Source organism: Centropristis striata, chromosome 15, assembly GCF_030273125.1.
Source record: "Centropristis striata isolate RG_2023a ecotype Rhode Island chromosome 15, C.striata_1.0, whole genome shotgun sequence".
Classification (NCBI taxonomy): domain Eukaryota; kingdom Metazoa; phylum Chordata; class Actinopteri; order Perciformes; family Serranidae; genus Centropristis; species Centropristis striata.
In genome coordinates, this window is record NC_081531.1 from 19395073 (window position 1) to 19410027 (window position 14955).

Sequence of the window (14955 nt, forward strand, 5' to 3'; positions counted from 1 at the left end):
AGATTCATCCCGCAAGGAAAACACAAACAAATCTGATTTCAGCATCAAACTTTAGTTTAACATGATGGATTTTTATGAGTTATTTGCATGCAAAGGTATACCCTAAGATCAGTCCCAGACTGGTTAGTTATTGTTTTCCCGCTCACCTTATCAAGCAGAAAGCACTGGTCTACAATTATCTTTTTGTTCTCCTTCATTTTGCATCAATACCATTTCCTCTCTGTGGTTGTGAGTCTCAAACTAGTTACTTTTTTTTTTTACTTAGATGAGGACTGGTGATTGTGTCATTACACTTATTGGGTACTTTCAGAGTTGGAATGGTTATTTTCTCCCTTCAAATTACCAAAACTTATCTGCTTTCTACTAAAAAGAAGATTTCCATGAAATTACCCCCTGCTGTCAAATAGTAGTAAATCAGGAAGCAGCGTCTTCATTTTTTTTTTTATTCTCTTAATTTGCACAGTGTGGCAGATTGCAGATTTTGCAGTAAAGCGTCTGTCCTCTCCCTCCTACATAGCATGGTTCTTCAGTCGTGTTATGGAGTAAATAATAAAATCCCACTCAGTCCTTCACTACACTATCTCCTCTCCTCCAGGTTTTTACACTTTCCTTGTATTTCCTTTAATTAGTTTTCAGTTGAGGTCGTTTCACCATGTCAGGGGAGAGTGACCCCCACCATTCAGTCTAAGCCTCTCTGTTTATCCCTCGCTCTGCCTCTCTCACCCTCTCTCTGTTACCACATCTGACCAGCAGGCAGCTCTGATTTACAGTCCGCAGCTCAAGCGTGACACTGAGCTACAGACAGTGAGCAAGTGTTGCTATCAGAGCTGACAACAGCTCTTTTATATCTCCTCATTTTCTCTGTCTCCCCACTCTCCCGCGAGCCCTAAGCAAGTGTTAAAATATCTTAATTTAAACCCTGATACAGAAATGACAAAGTACTCCTGAATGTATCAGATATTACAGTATGAGTATAATGTGCTGTAAAGACATAAATAGCAACTTTCTCTTTTTCAACCACTTTGCAACCTTTTAGAGAACAGGGAGAAAGACTTGACCCCACATAACTATTGGTTTATTGAAAAAACAACAAGATCTCCAACCTAATTGACAGAATAGGCCATTTGTCAATACCACCCATATGAGCGTTTGTCAAAATGAGTCATCGTGGCTCATGGTACTGGAGTGTTCTAAAAATGGCACACATGATATTGTACATACACGTACAGTTCTTAGTTGTAAAAAAGGCTGCAGTTGAAGGTTGATTTAGGCTACAAAACCACTGACCTAGGTTTAGTGCAAAAAACTTCATGGTAAGGTGTTATAAAAGACGTTTACACACTGAATAAATGTATGTAAATGCCAGAAGTGAAGTAGGAACGAGGGTAATGTGAGCCATTTTGTTCCGTAAACAACGGAAGTTACGTGAAAAAAACCTAATTCACAAGCTTCACAATTTTTTTTTTTTTTCTTGGTGACCATTAACCTTAAAGAGGTTACCATTTACCCTATCCCCGAACCCTAAAATATTCACATTATCAACAGTGGTATTAGTCAAAACTATTGTAAAATATGATAATGTCAATACTGCGTAACTCTTCTAATATGATTATAATAATACAGTGATACCCATGGCGTCTCTGCTGCTGTGTAAGGACGGTCACACTGGGTAAATGGTTGCTTGTGCATCTGGCAGCTTAGCATTGGTGGATGAGCATGAGCAATAAATTCTGCTGGTGGAGCCCAAGTCATTTCACGGATTTATGGCCAGACGGGGCAGGGAAAGTAGCTGTAACTTGTCACATACAGAAACAGAAATGAAACAGAAAGCTGCCTCCTTCCTCTCCACATCAGGAAAGAGAAAATTAAAGAAGACGAAGTGTGGTATGTCAGATTGTGTGCATTAAAGTATGTGCCTGCATGCTGCAGCCTTGTATGTTCTATAATATCAGCTTTTTTTGAGATCAGATCAGCAAAGCTCCTAAATCTGTCTCATAGATCCGCCAGAGTCAGATCAGTCACTGTGGTACTCAGATTGTCAAACTTCACCTCTGCTCCCAACCCTGCTGCTTTTGTCTTGGCAGAGTTCATCCAGTGGGAAATCTCCACCAAAAAAACTTTCTTATTATTGAATACAAACCCCTTGAAAAAGCCTTGAAATAGGGCTCTTAAATGTTTGCAGCTTGGACAGCTGCTGCAGTCAACTTTGATTCCCAGCAGGGAGACATTTCCAAGGAAAAAACAACCAAAACATCTATATAACAGTATGTTCAGTAAGTTACAAATGCTTGTTGCTTTCCCAATTATTCCCAATTATGCTACTTATGGTACAGCGTTGATTTACCAACAGTGAACTACTTAATCACTAATGGCCACACCATTCATGAAATTATACCTTTATGATGAACGGCAGCTTTTATGCAAGTGCTGTGTGCTATCGTGTTTTAAAGCTGACTCATTCCCAGAGACTGACTAATCCTTATTTCTGAAGAAATCAGATGAAATCTTCTGCCTTTTACTTGTCCCCAATTGTTCTGGCTTGTTGGCACACAGCAGATGAAGAGACAAACTGCTTGCAATAATTTGTCCTGCAATTCTCTTGCTTTCCTGCCAACATGGCAGTGTTTTTATTTTGACTGTGAATGTGAGATTGTGTGCCGTCAACTAGCAGAGCCCTATGTAGTCATGTTTTAGTGAAAACATGAATATTTGGAACATACTGAATATATAAAAAGGAAGTGTGAATTTTGCTGCAATGGCAGTTTGATGAATATCTATGTTTTTCATATTGAAGCTGGGTTGCTGTTGGAATCCATAGTAACTGTTAGTTCTGTGTAAAGAAAACACAATGCCACCAGAGTTCAGTTGACTTCGATCATCATGATGCTTTTTTACATTAAAGGGATCTGCAAGCTGCTCACTGCCAAAGCAATATGTTTAGCCTAAAACATATCTCAAAATTATGTTACGCTTATTTAAACCACATTTCCTGTATGATATTGTTTATTTGTATTTCACCACCACATTATGTCATCGAGGATTTTGACACCCCATGAACAGTCACTTTGGGACTTTATAGTTTATTAATGAATTCCACTTTATAAAAAAAAAAGAAAATAGTGTTTACAGCGATAGCTGCAGGGGAGCATTGCGTATTAACACCTTGGCACCTGGGAACAGGCTAGTACCACTGCAGCCTGAATCTGCTGGCACATAAACAGCACCAGTAGGAGCCGTTTGGGGCTGAAAGCTTTTCACAAGTCTGACAGGAGTTAATGATGCAGGGAAAGGTGTAATTCATTCATTTCCCTTGGCCATGTAACAGTGGGGTTTGAACGAGGTGAAGTGAGTTGCCAAATAGTTGGTTTGTTTTTGTGTATAATCTAGTCACCGCTGCTCTCTGACTATAAAGCAATATTCATAGTTGAAAAAACACATTACTTTTCTCAATACAAAGCAGAAGTCTATTAAATAAGTCTCTGTGTTAACTTTAGTGAAACAGTGATTCACTGTTCTTCTTGCATATTGTTTCATAACCATATTAAGGAATTGTACTGGTGCATTTTGCATTCTGCATTCAATTTACTAGTGCTGTTAATTTGGAAAGACTTCTGCATACTATTATGGCATAATAGCTGACAGTTAGTATTGCGCTGTTGTGTGGTGCATTTACTTATTGTTGGAAACTCTTTCTTTGGGAAGTCTTTGTTCCATTTTTCTTTCCACTGTTATGTTTCCCTTCTCTTTTTCTTTTTTTCGTCAATGCACATGAGTCATACAACAGACCAGAGACCACTCCAGCATTTGTGCATTGTATTTAGCGAGAAAAACATTGAATGCCACAAGCTTTCTTAAATGTGTTCGTGCAATTTAAGAATAAATCTAGTCAGTAGTGGTTCCTGCATGAGCCTCAATGTTCCCTTACAATACACATAGTTATTCTATTACCCAATGTTTTATGTTTTATACACCCTTCCCCTTCATAATGACCAAGTGATATGTGTGTCTTTTTAGTCTCTACTGGCTTTGATCATATTACTTACCAACTATTTTTTGGTAAACTTTATTACTTCAACAGTAATGCATTGATAGAAAACACTGCAGTAAAACTAATGGGCCAAAGGTTCAATCCAGGTTCTTCTTTGATCATAGTGGAGTGTTATCGATGAAAACTCTCCTTTGTGTTTGCCCACTTCAGTGGCTGTAAACAGGACACTTTATTCCTTTCATTTGTTGAATTTGTCGATAACATTGATTTTTATTCTGAACGAGAAAGACGTGTGTCATGTAATCACAGCCGGTAGCCAGAGCCTTTATTTACTCAGTTGGTCCACACTGAGCTATCAGCTACTCTATGATGGAAACCTGCCATTGGCAGATTGATTGTCCAATTACTTTCCTATTTTCTGCTCCCCCAATGGGATCAGTGGAGCGAATGGCTACGATACTTCATTTCAAATAAGGAGTGGCCTGTACTCTGCTCTTATGCAGAGTGACTTTTGATGTATTTCCAGTCAGATGTAGAAGCGGTTTGGCGGTCAAACAGCACAGCTCCCAGCAGGCGTCAGCAAAGCCTCCAACCTGGAGCCACCACAGAGATGACCACAAGGTCTGCTGCTAATTGCGTAGAAATATGTCCCACATTGTGGAGGCAAACGGATTTTCATTGTGTTTGGTCGAATGAGAATGATTATAACCTCTGCCAGTGCTGGTGCACAGTGCTGCCAACCACAGCTTCATGTGGACTGAATCCAGAAAAAAAATGTGCGTTTCCTCTTATTTCTTCTTCTAATGGTGAGGATATTGTAGCTTGAAAACCTTTTTCATGATGAAATATTGAAAATGAAAAGTCAAGCAATGCTAGTGTCTCTCTGTTCAAATGTCCACAACATCAAGGAGACAGTAAACATTTATCTTTACTGCCATGCACTTACATTCTGAGTGCTAAAATGTGTTTCTCTGCAATATATGAGTGTCTGCATTTATCTTTGTTTTTAGAGATGTCAAAATGTGGTCTCTCTGTGGTTTTGTCCATAAAATCTTTTCCATGTATTTAAAAAAAATCTTTTTTGTGATTGTACTTATTTATCAGGCTCTACTTTTGCATTCTTCTGGATTTTAAACTACTGAACATTACTGGATCGTTTCAATAAACCTGTTCGCTTAATTTTTTGAATATTTAAATTCCAAACTGTTGATTTTGGCAGTGGATAGGATCATCCTCAAAGTAAGCACACTGAAACAGCCAGCAGCAATGGGATTATTTACACATGCTTGAAGACTTAGCTTGGCTAAAATTTTCATATCTGAGGTTGGCACCAGAGGTCATTAATTCAAAGTGAATCTCATCGCAATCTGTCTATTAGATTATTAGGTATATAAGATTACATTTTGAAATTGTGTAAGTTCAATTGGAACTTTTGATTTAATCATGGCCCTAAAGCAGGCATGTCCAAACTGTTCCAGAAAGGGCCATGTGGCTGTAGGTTTTCCTTCCTTCCAACCAAGCAGCAAGCACCAAAATCATTACAATTCATCCTCCGGGACCAAGAATATCCAACCAGATGTCATACCTAAATGACAGAATAGACCATAACGACACATTTGAGCATTTGTCAAAATTAATGTTTCGGGGCTCACAGTACCACGGATCATTCTAAAAACAGCACACACGTCATTATACATACACGTACTGTTCACAGTTATAAAAAAGGCTGCAGTTTTGGTGAATTTTATGCTACAAAACCTCTGACTTTGATTTAATGCCAGAATTAGTTACGAGGGTGATATGAGCCACAAAAGTTATGTAAAAAAACGAAGTTGCATTAACAACGGAAGGTGCATAAATAATGGAAGGTGCGTAAACAACGGAAGTTACATTAACATCGGAAGTTAAATAAACAACGTAATTCACAAACCCTGAGCGACAGAAGTTGCGTTAAAAACTCCTATGTGAAAGAGTGTGGCATCCTCCGTTTAAGCTCTGCATCGCCATCCGTTACTACCACGCCCGCAAGATGGCGGCAGAGGACAGTCTAAAATGTAAATATGAGTCATATTTGCTGCCTGTAGAAACACCCTGTATTGACGTTTTTGAGGGGAGACCAGTCCCAAATATCTATCAAGTACATGTACAATTTTAAGATACATTATAGCAATTTAGCTTTAATGAAGGAGCAATGTTGATCTGGTTGTAGTGATAGATGAAAAGTCATCCTCTGTGGATCATGAATAATCACTGCTTGCACAACAATCTGGCCCGTACTTATCCAGATAGATAGTCTTGCTCTGGAGCAAAGGCTTTGTGATTAAAGGCTGAATTGACTGACGGACCTATTGACCAACGGAGATCACTATCCATTGGCGATGCCCATTAGCAAGCAAAACATTGGAGCATCTGCTTGGCGCTTGTTTAGAAATAAACATTCATACTGTAAACTCTGTTTCTGATGGGTACTTAATGGACTGATTTCATTTCATGACAGTTTTATTAATGATAAAGTAACATTGGCTGTCTGAGAAAGCAGCTGTCAGCAGTGTAGAGCTTCTTCGAAGAGTCTTATCAATACCAGCAGCCTAACCATCTGCATGATGGAGAGGATGCAGTGTTGATGAGGAGATAGAAGACGATTTGTGGGACAGGCAGCAATGGAAGCAAAGAAGACATGAGAGAAAGAGAGAGAAAGAGCCAGCAGTGGAGACAGACTGAATGCACTTCAGCATGTTTATTCATGTCATGTCAGTGTGTGTATGTGTATCTGTTTGTGTATGGGACTGAGGGTGTAGGGAGATAATGAGGTAATGGTGCTCAGTGAAGTGTGACGGAGAGACGAGGAAGAGAGTGATATGAAGAGGGAGGTTGAGAGGAAGACAGTCGACAGAGGACAAAAGGAGCTAATTAAGTGTTGCCATTTAGGGATGTTGAGCCATCAGTGGGAGCTGATCGATTCAAACATCTTTCTGAAGAAGACAGGACCAGACGAGTCACGTTTACTGTGTGAGGACAAATAAACATTGTCTTCAGTAGCTTGGGTGATGTATTCATTGGCCTCTGCATTAAGCTAGAAAATGTAGTGTGGAGCTACATTTAAAATCCACTGAGCAACTTCACTCGTCTCTTATCCATTCTTTGGTTTACCTGTCTACCAGTCTTACCAGTATTAGTAGTAGTGAACTGTAAAACTATTTCTTTCTCTACAGGGCATTGTTATTTTCTATCTTTGTTCATTGTTAGCTCATGCATATTTATCTGTCTGTAGTTTTAGAAGGAGCTTATATATATAGAAAATCAGCAAACAATAGGGATCTAATTATCTCTACTGGTCTTAACTCTAATGTGCGCTGAAACTGAGCATAGCTAAAATCTGTGAGTGAAACTCTGTAATAGAGCTAGAATGCTTTTCCAGGTAGGTGGCACAACTCGTGTTTAGCAGACATCAAAAGAACTCAGTAGAAACCTTTTTTCAAGGTGGAGAAAAAAAATCTGACTTTCAGCCCCCACGGGCCATCAGGGCCTGGAGCTTAACAGAGCTTAAATCCTGCAGGGCTGACTTCAGCCTCCCTCTGTAAGTAAGTGTGATGTAGAATATGTAGGGGTGGGGATTAAATGTTCTGTTCTATTTCTATTTTCACCTCCCCAATCTATCTTTGCATTATTTTTGATATAGAACTGGATGGAGTTTGAGTACCTTGAGGTCTTGTTGACGACAGAGGCTAAGACGAGACTGATCAATGCAACATCAGCAGTAATGCGATGTTACTGTCGTGCAGTGAAAGAATGAACATTCCAACAGAGCATAATATGCAACTATGCATAAGCTCACTAACATCCCTGCATTTCCTGTCCCTAACAATGCAGCCAACATTGACCTACAATATACTCCGTCACTCACTCGAGAACCCTTTTTTTTAATGATAGAAGCAGAAATTCATGCTGCTGCAGGAAGAAAATTGACAGAGTGTGATAGAGTTCAGAAGGGCATTGGAATATTTTGCTGAGGGAATAAACGATCAGCTCCAGTGCTTGGTGATGTGCCAGAGCATCTTGGGATTAATCCACCACCATAGAAACAGAGCTTAGCGTGCCATGTTGGAGCCACGGTGTCTCAACGCTGATTTGATTTTTAAAAAATGTATTAGGGAGAATGTTGATGGGGGTATTTGTTGTGGAAATACGCATGTGGGCAGCTTTGTGATTGTGTGTTAGTTTGTGTGCATGTCATGCAGGAAGCCCAACCCAAACCGCTCATATCACTTTTGAAATTTGTTAATACGGTTGAGAGCATTAAATGCATTTAAAGTTGCAGTATGCGAGAAATATAGTTGATTGGTGAGGCTGCTTTCCAGGACGTCAAATACTGAACCACTTGGTAAGACTTAGGAACAAAAAACGACTTATGTTTAGGCACAAATGTGATGTCCCCCATAGGTTTCTGAGGCGACAAATGAGGCTCAAAGTGGGTGGCTCTCAAGGCTCCAGTTGTTGCCATTTTGGCAATGCCTCACTCATCCTAACTCTCGAATAATCCAAAAAGGGGGCAAAGAGTTGGAACGGAGTTTAGCTTAGGCGGACTGAATGCAGTGGCGAGCCACCTGTGAGGGCAGCCGTCTGGCATTCATAGCGGCCACAACCTTAGTGTTGTATAACTTTAAGTATTAATATAAATTCAACAGGTGAGTTATACCAAATTCACCCCCCACACAGTTGTCATTAAGTGGGAAATGAGCTATTTTAAAATGTAAACATGTTTATTTTTGCTGTAAAGTTGGGAATTTTAATTTTGGAGTCAGTGAGGATTTGGAGCATTTTGGAACCAGTCAAGGAATTACAGTTTCACAATTGCTTCACTTTTTAGCCCTGGCGGTTGTCGCTTGGGTTTAGGAAACAAAACAACTTGGTTAAGGTTAGGAAAAAATAACAGGCTAAGGCTAAAAATGACTACCTCTGTACTTAATTACTGGATGCAGTTAAGTCTCAGTTAGGTAAAAATCCTGTGGGTTTTTTTGAATGAACAGACTGAAGCTGTTGCATTAGCTCATGTAATTTTTTATTTCCATTTAACATATATATATATATATATATATATATATATATATATATATATATATATAACGAGTCAGCACATTTAAAACATGCCAAGAGGGACATTGAGAAGTTAAGGAGCTTGTGATGGAGTAAACCTCCAGGGTTGGCTAACTAGCTGGTGTGATTTCAATTCAGGAAATGCATCAAAGTCAGACAAGCCTAAGCTTAAAACACATGTACATTTTATCAATGACATTTTAAATGCACACAGACACTTTGACAAGAGCCTGAGGCCGACTGCCGTGCCTTTCATCTGCTAACCGCTAATTCATGTTTGAGTATAGCCCCATGTGAACAGATGAAAGAGGGCCGGGCAGCCCCAGCACCGTCCACAGGAGAAATAAGTGAGTGCCGGACTGCAGAGGGGGAGAAAGAAAAACAGAAAGGGATGGATGGTATACTGGGAGTTCAGGTGGATTCTAGCCTGTGCTCTATAAATTGCCTGGACTTTTATCATCAACCTGGTGATGAGCGAATCACCCCTCTGCTCCATGCTGGGAAGTGACCCCAACATCCACAGCGCTTCAGCCTTCCAATCTCCTCCGCTTCACATTTTAATAAAGACTAATGTGTTTGCCGACATCAGCTCACTCTCATTAGCGTGATTAATTGCCTCCTTGCTTTTGGTAAACAGTATGAGCAGTATTCCAATTTATTCAGTGAAAATTAACCAATCATAATTAAATGCTCTGATCTTTCTCCCTCACCTCTCCCCATACAAGCTCTCTTCACACACGGGGCAAATGTTCGTTGATTAATTTTGCCTCACTTCCTGTCATTAGCGGGATGATGTAAGCGTCACTTTGTGTAGGGTGAGCGTTTATAAAGAGCTGGAGTCAGGCTCATAATGGTTAGTTTTTAATGGGTTGATTTATTGCAGGAGCGTACAGGGAGGACAGATTGCTTTTTCTGCGGAGTTTGGCGCCGACCTTATGGAGCCCTCCTACCCTTGTTGCAATGTCAAACTTTACAGTGTGGAGGTCAGCTGCTATGCAACACAATAAACACAACAATGGAAGAAACGGATGGTTGACCTTCATCGGAGTCAAATATAATCCTTAAAGGAGAGAGAAAGCATCACATAAGTCTGGGGATGGAGAGATGGAAGGATTAGATTTTGGTATGAGATTTGGGATTCATTTCTGATAAAGAGGGAGAAGGTGAGAGATAAAAAAAAGACTGATGGCTTTAAACAGCATCAGTAGCTTTCAGTTTGAAGGCTGACGTTGGTGTTGGTTATTTACAGGACTGATTGCTGTGTTGAGGCCTTGTTTCAGTTTCAAACACTGCATCCTCATGTGGCACAGTGGACACAATGTGGTTGCAGACAGAGGAGGGAGTCGCAACTGAACTGAGTGAGAGAGAAATGCAGCTGTATATATATCTTTGCAAAATACTCTCATACATTAGCGGTTAGCACCCAAACAGTGCATTATGCTTGAAATGCTTGAAAAGGCCAGTCCGTCTAGTGGTTAGGAATCGGACTTTTAACTGGAGGGTCGCCGGTTAGAATCCAGGACTGACAAGTCAAGGACTGAAGTGCCCTTGAGCAAGGCACCTAACCAGCCACTAGGGATGGGTACCGAATTCGGTACTTTTATAGGTACCGACCGAATTCCGTCGGTACTACCGAGTACCGATTCATGTAAAATCAAACGGTACCATGTTTCGGTACCTTAACGGCGTTAACTTTAAACTGATCATTGATTTCAACCCGTTTTTATTTAACGTCTTGGATTAACAAGCGTGCTGTGCTGCCACACAGCTCCACAGGCACACAGATATGTGCTGCCCGCTATTCCTAAGCATGGTGTGTTCACTGGTGTGTTCAAAAAAGGATTGGTTAAATGCAGAGTTTGAATTTCCCCATTGTGGGACTAATTAGGGAATCTTAATCTGAAATCATCTTCTTCTAATAGTCATAATTAAGTCAAACCAGAATGCACACATATCACGAGTGTAATGCTAGAACCAGTGTAGAAGCAGTGTATTTTTTTATGTCTGTTGAGGATCAGCTTTCATAAATCTGTGAAGGCCCTCCTTTATGCACAGTATGAATTGTTTGTCTGTCTATGCATCTGCCCCGTCAGCCTGTCCAAGGTGTACCCCGCCTCTCCCCCACTGTCAGCTGGCCTGGGATTTTTTTGGACTGCACTACAGTGTAGCAGTTTCACTTTACTCCCACAATCCAAAGACATGGATGTTAGGTTAACTGGACAGTAAGTTGCCTTCTGTGAAAAAAAATAAATAAAATAAGTTGGTATAATAAGGAAAGATCTAAAGGCTGGTGGAGTTGGAAAATGCATGTTAGACATCTATTCAATATGACTTGTCTGGTCAAGTGCCCAAAGATGTAGGGTAAAATAGGACTTTGAAGCCCAACCAGAGGAGAGAAAAAGACAAACGGACAGATAAAAGAAAAGAACAGTGTCCATAAATGGCCACGGAAGACGTTGGACATCATTACTTCTGGGCAGTAGTTAGATAGGGTAAAATATCAAGGTCAGAATGAACAATTCCTGTCACATCCTTCCTGTTTTTCTTGTAGATATTAAAGGTACTTTATGTTTCACAGTGACAGAAATACATTATGTGTAATGTAGGGAGCAGCAGCAGAAAAATAAGGAGTCAAGTCAGTTTTTGGTGTCCCTTTTGCATTGCAGTCTCTTTCTTGAATTTCTTAACATTTTTAACATCATTATTTTTCTCCTGCTGGAGGTCATTGCATTCTGCTCGGTTGCCTTTCAAAACACTTTCTCTTTCTCTTATTATCCTGTCATCTCAGTTAGATCTAGAATTGACTTGTTAATATAATTTCTAAAAGCCTAAGTTAAAAGGTCAAGTTCCCAAGTTCTGAAAAGTCCCTCTCTCTGCTTTTTTGTCGACAGGCCGTATTGTGGCATTTTGTAAAGAATCCGCTGAAGTTGTATTTAATGTTTTGACTGCTTTGGGAATGATTTATGTTCAAACCACTAGCAGCACTCAGGGCTCATGCTGTTATTCTCAAATATGTGATTTTAGTGGAGAAAATAAAAAAAAAATCACGTCCTCCGAAAAGCAAAAAGGGAGGCTTCTTCTTAACTGCCACACAGAAGTTATGCACCATTTGCACAAGAGTATCTGGTTTAGTTACTAAATATTAAGACAAACATGCAAGATTTGAGAAGAAATACATATTGAAATCTTCTTAGATAAAGCTTTTCATTTGCAAATAGAGACAACATAGAGAGCCTTTTCCAACCTTGCAAAATTGGATGGGATTTGATTACAGTTGCAGTCCAGGGCCAATGGTTATCCTACAAAATGAATTGTCCTTCCACCTGAAAAGCCTAATACAACTACAACTTCTGGTTAGAGCAAACACCATACACAAGGAAAGTTCATATATGTAGCGAGGAGATGGACAACTCCTTAAGCATAGATTCCCATTGTTTCTTTTCTCCTTCAAGCATATTTTCTACATTATCTGCTCTCTGTCATTTAATCAATACATCTCCATTTCTGCGCCACAGAGGTTGTGTGCTGTTTGGACTATTTACTGATGCAATACAACTATCAGTCATTCTTTTATCTTAAGACATTTTGTCCTGCATCAATAAAGCAACACTTTCCTGCAGCTTGTCAGTCTGACTCATTGCCTGTGCAGTTTAGTGTTCTGTCTATAATTTCTGCAATGAAAATGTAAAAATCCCACAGGCAGACTGAAGAAAAGTTGTTTTATCCTTTGTCTGCATGAGAGGTGTTTTATGTAAAGGCAGTGAGGGACCTGTACAACTTTTGTGTTTTTTAAAAAGTTCCCCATCCTGAATCTGTCCTTCACTGCTACTGCAGGAAGCATCCATCCATTTTTTAAACCATTTATCTTGTGCAGGGTTGCAGAGGGCTGGAGCCCATCCCAACTCTCAGCATGCAGTGGGCAAAAGGCGAGATACGCCCTGGACAGACTGGCAGTCTATCACAGGATACTGCAGTAGCCACTGCACTGCAACCCAGTGCTGTAAATAGAACTAAACAGACACACAGGAAGGAAAGGAAAGTTATTTTAACAAAGTTAGCATATTGATTTTTGACCCTTAAATTTTAGATCACCACTGTTGTTTCTTATGCTTCATTGCTGATTATAAATGCCCACACTGCTACCATAACATGTAGTGGCAGAGAAAAAGTTTCAGTTTTTAAATGATCAAATATTAGTTTTTACACTGCTCTGATAATTAAATAGCATTACGCTTTGGTTGTCAGAGAGGGAAGCAGTTGTATGATCTGAATTTATTTTGTATTTTTTATGTACCATACACCTCAAAATTTCATAAAAACTTCATATGCTGCAGGCTTCATGTTGGTTTATTATATCAAGAGCCTGTTCCATAATGCAAGTTTACCAAATAAGCCAGGCTTTTTTCGGTCAGTCTGACTCATTTTCAGTTGATGTGGTTCCATACAGCAAAGTTAAGATAGGGCAAGCTCGATTGCTGTGTATTATGTTGAATTTGCTTTGTGGAATGAGTCAGACCCTCTAAAATAAGCCTTGCTTATTTGGTAAACTGGCGTCATGGAGCAGGTCCCTGATTTAGTTTTGGAATATGCTGCTGATTTTAATGCCAGCTTTTGGAAGCACTGTCTTCTCCCTCTGACGCTGTGGTTATCATATAAACTAAAGTTGTGGAGGCAAATTTCTTCAACAGACAAAGCTGAAAGATGTGTGGTTCATAAGCTCAAAGTTTGGTTGCTTGCTGGACATGTTTATGTCCAAATTGTTGATTGAGAATCCCTTTTACCACCTCACGAAACAATCGTCAAACCCTCTAAACATCGAACTAATGATTCCACTCTCTTCATGTACCCCCTCCCCTCTATGCAGAGCACCTAAAGATGGCACTGGAGGAGTACATGATGCGGTTGCCGAAGGTTCGCATCCTGAGGACCAAGAAGAGGGAGGGGCTGATCAGGACTCGCCTGCTTGGAGCCGGCGCAGCTAAAGGGGAAGTCATCACATTTCTGGACTCCCATTGTGAGGCCAATGTCAACTGGCTGCCTCCTCTGCTGGGTGAGGAACAAAAAACGCACATGTAGTCATAAAAATGATTGAAGACTTCGTCATCTGCCTTTTAAACATACATTGTCAAATGAAAGCCATATAGAATAACTACTTTCTCCTGTTTTTCGGGATAACCTTCATTGTTTATGTTCATCATTGTATCCGGTGCCAGGCTCTTCTTAAAAAAGACTTCATTTTCCAAATATGTTTCACATTAAAAATACCACCCCAGTCCAAAAACATAATTAGAACTGAAATATTTGTGAAATATATTCCATTTCAAACTGCAAAAAGACAGTGGATTGTATGTTCTTACTGATAAACTTTTGTTTTTTTCCCGCAAATATATACTGTGAGATATACATTTTACGCATTCTGTTTTACTGTTTTACACTTATGCTCTTACAAAGCATCCTGACTTATTTGGAATCGAGATTGTACTTCTTTCTTTTCGTTCTTTTCCAAAAAGTTGAAATTTTCCAATATGTCCTTTCTTTAAAAATACTGTTCTCAATCTCAAGGTCCTCTCACAGCAGATTGAAGTAATAGAGCACAAACACACACTCACACACCACCCCTGCTGTGAGACTAAGTGCCTTCTCTCCTGGCTGATGGACTTGCTCACAAAAAGTCTCACTTTCTCAATTACCCATTTTTCCATTAAGAACCTTTGTTTCCCAGCGTGGTGCCGTCCCACATGGAAACGTTTCAACGACAAACTTTATGACCCACGTTACCTCTGTGTCAATCTGTTCACACAATACTTGGAATTGAATGCGTGTCTGCCGGTGCATAACATAAACAGGCAGTTGTGTTTATTACAGCAGGTTTT

The 14955-nt window shown here is 39.8% G+C and overlaps 1 protein-coding gene across 1 annotated transcript in view; it reads left to right on the forward strand.

The window, feature by feature from the left end:
* The window catches only part of LOC131987122 (polypeptide N-acetylgalactosaminyltransferase 10-like), a 64481-nt gene that overhangs the window by 28831 nt on the left and 20695 nt on the right, over positions 1 to 14955 (forward strand). Inside the window, exon 5 of the mRNA XM_059352282.1 lies at positions 13947 to 14132. Within this exon, the coding sequence (XP_059208265.1) occupies positions 13947 to 14132 (186 nt within the window). The remainder of the gene's footprint in view (positions 1 to 13946; positions 14133 to 14955) is intronic.